Source organism: Augochlora pura, unplaced genomic scaffold (assembly GCF_028453695.1).
Source record: "Augochlora pura isolate Apur16 unplaced genomic scaffold, APUR_v2.2.1 APUR_unplaced_2838, whole genome shotgun sequence".
Classification (NCBI taxonomy): domain Eukaryota; kingdom Metazoa; phylum Arthropoda; class Insecta; order Hymenoptera; family Halictidae; genus Augochlora; species Augochlora pura.
Genome location: NW_027583031.1, coordinates 1 through 2,750, shown reverse-complemented (window position 1 = coordinate 2,750; position 2,750 = coordinate 1). Strand labels below are relative to the sequence as shown.

The following is a 2,750-nucleotide window of genomic DNA, read 5'->3' as shown; positions in this document are numbered from 1 at the left end:
TTAATATTGTATATCTTATATATATTAACATTAAATAGACTATATAAATTAATTTTATATATCTTATATAAATTAATATTATATAAATTATATCATAAGCACACAAGCCTTGGAGCTAGTGCACAAGCATTTACCACTTGCCATATTAAAACCCCGTAGGATTATTCAACGGCGTCATTGAACAAAGCGGCTCCATGATTAATCCATGGGCATTGCAATACGATCCGCGAGAACAGGCGTTCATGCTAGGTGAATTTCTTGGTATAAAAACAACGGATTCGACGGAGTTGGTGCAGAAACTATCCGAGTTCCACGTTAAAGACATCATCGCGGCCACTGGCGAAGTAACAAAGTCTTTGGTAATGTTCGCAAACAATTTATCGTACATGTACAGTCGCTGTAAGATTATATATCGTCACTAAGAAACAATCCACGATATAGTTATCACTGAGAAATTAGGTATCACTTAAGAAATTATTGGGTTGGCAACTGAGTAATTGCGGATTCAAAGTAAGAAGGAGAATTCAATTCTTTCGCTTAAAAATATAATTCGTTTTAATATACTGTATATAATAAAAATTTCTATTAAGACCTTCTATTAAAAAAATCCGCGATCACTTAATTGCCAACCCAATATAAAGTAAATAATGAGCGAAATATGCACGAATATTAAACACGATTCACTGGTTCGTAATTGCAGAATAGTTTAAGCGGGCATTTGTTCGCTTTCATTCCTTCGATCGAGGCCGATTTAGGACAAGACATGTTTCTGTCGACCGATCCGTGGACTCTGTTGAAGAACGGACAAGTCGCTGATATGCCTGTGATGGCGGGACTGGTCGCCGACGAAGGGGTTATGTTTGCGCAAGGTATGCACGACGAGCTTATTTTCTATCTGACTAAAAATTGATGTATATTAAGTGGAACAGTCTTCCTAATTTTCATTGACATTGATAATTTCACGAAAAATATATTAAAAGTGTATAATATTTTACCAGACTGTATATTAAAAGTGTATAATATTTACACTGTAATAAGTAAATTTTCATTATTATTATTATTGCTGGTTTTATTTGAATTTAATTATCACGAATGAGAACTTGCTTTTTATAGTGCATTTTGGTGGAACTTGACATTCTATTAATGTTATTTATAATATTATCAATGTTAATGAAAATTAGGAGAACTGTTCTCTTTGCTACGTTATAATATGTATATTATAACAAAAGAATATTTGTTACTATTTACCTGTAAATCGGTTGCCATAGTAACCCTTAATTTGTTATCTATTATTGCGATAAAAGTGTTAAATTGTACTACAAGCTTCAATATAATTATATAAATTTTTAAATATTAAATACCATCCGCGATTAATAAGATAAATAAGATCAAAATAGAAACGAAAATTTTTCCGACCGGATGACCGGTCGATAAAGTATTAATCACTTGGACGAATAAATATTAATAAAAATCAGCTTTCCATTTGATTTATAATGCCAGGTGTACTGAACCACATCGAATTATTGAACACCGAGCCGGAGATGTTCCTGCCGTACAACTTGAACGTCACCGATCCAGAAATGAGGAAGATGCACGGCGAATGCCTGAAGAAATTCTACTTCGGCGACAAACAAGTAACGAAGGAGAACATAAACGAACTCAACACGGTAAATAAAAAAAATAACGTTGTATCGACTCGTCCACAAAAATTGTCTTCACGTCGATGATATATGCGCTTTTGATTTCTATGGGGCACAGATGATAGGCGACACGCACTTCAACGCCGGCCAAATTATAGGGTTGGACATGATAAAAGCGAAGAGTTCAGCGCCGATCTATTTGTATCAGTTCAACTACGAGGCGCCGTTCGGATTTATGAAAAATTTCGCCGGCATCACCGACGGTGAGATAATTGTTTCTTAAAGGAGAGGAATGTGCTCGTCGTTTACCTTAGATGAGACTTGAATTTAAATGGTTAGGTTACAGTTGCGATGATTCGATTACGATTGAAATAATTAGATTTGAATTAAGATAATTAGATTTGAATTGGCAATATTAGATTAAAATTGCAATAAATAGATTACAATTTCAATCATTGTATTGCAAATGCAATAAGTAGATTACAGTTGCAATAATTAGATTACAATTACAATAATTAGATTATAATTGAAATACTTAAATTTGATTTGAAATAATTAGATTACAATTGCAGTAATTAGATTACAATTGCAGTAATTATATTACAAATGCAAGAATTATATTACAAATGCAAGAATTAGATTACAAATGCAATAACTATATTACAAATGCAGTAATTATATTACAAATACAATAATTATATTGCAGATGCAATAATTATATTACAAATACAATAATTATGTTACAAATGCAATAATTATATTACAATTGCAGCAATCGTATTACAATTTAAATAATTAGATTACAATTGCAATAACTAGATTAGAATCGCTTCTTCCGGCATAATTTCTCATTTTCCAAATTATTCTAGTACACAGATCCAATTTAATTAACCCTTTTATTTTTAGCTGTCGCACACGGTGACGAGCTAGGCTACATGTTTTATTCCGGAGCGTTTAAGAATCTACCAGAACCTGGTTCCTCCGCGGAGAAGATGACGAACGTTGTCACCAAATTGTGGACGAATTTTGCCAAAGACAGGTCAGCAATTAAATCCTACATTTGAACACTTTGCACTCGAGTGGCGACTCTGCGGCGCCATTAAAATTACT

The 2,750-nt window shown here is 32.9% G+C and overlaps 1 protein-coding gene across 1 annotated transcript; it reads left to right on the top strand.

The window, feature by feature from the left end:
* Nucleotides 1-137: 137 nt before the first annotated feature.
* LOC144477674 (esterase FE4-like) lies at nucleotides 138-2,719 on the top strand. Its single transcript, XM_078195409.1, has 5 exons — nucleotides 138-359; nucleotides 701-869; nucleotides 1,501-1,667; nucleotides 1,759-1,903; nucleotides 2,547-2,719. The coding sequence occupies exons 1-5, from the start codon at nucleotides 195-197 to the stop codon at nucleotides 2,702-2,704; spliced, it is 804 nt and encodes a 267-aa protein (XP_078051535.1). The 5' UTR covers nucleotides 138-194; the 3' UTR covers nucleotides 2,705-2,719.
* Nucleotides 2,720-2,750: the final 31 nt, after the last annotated feature.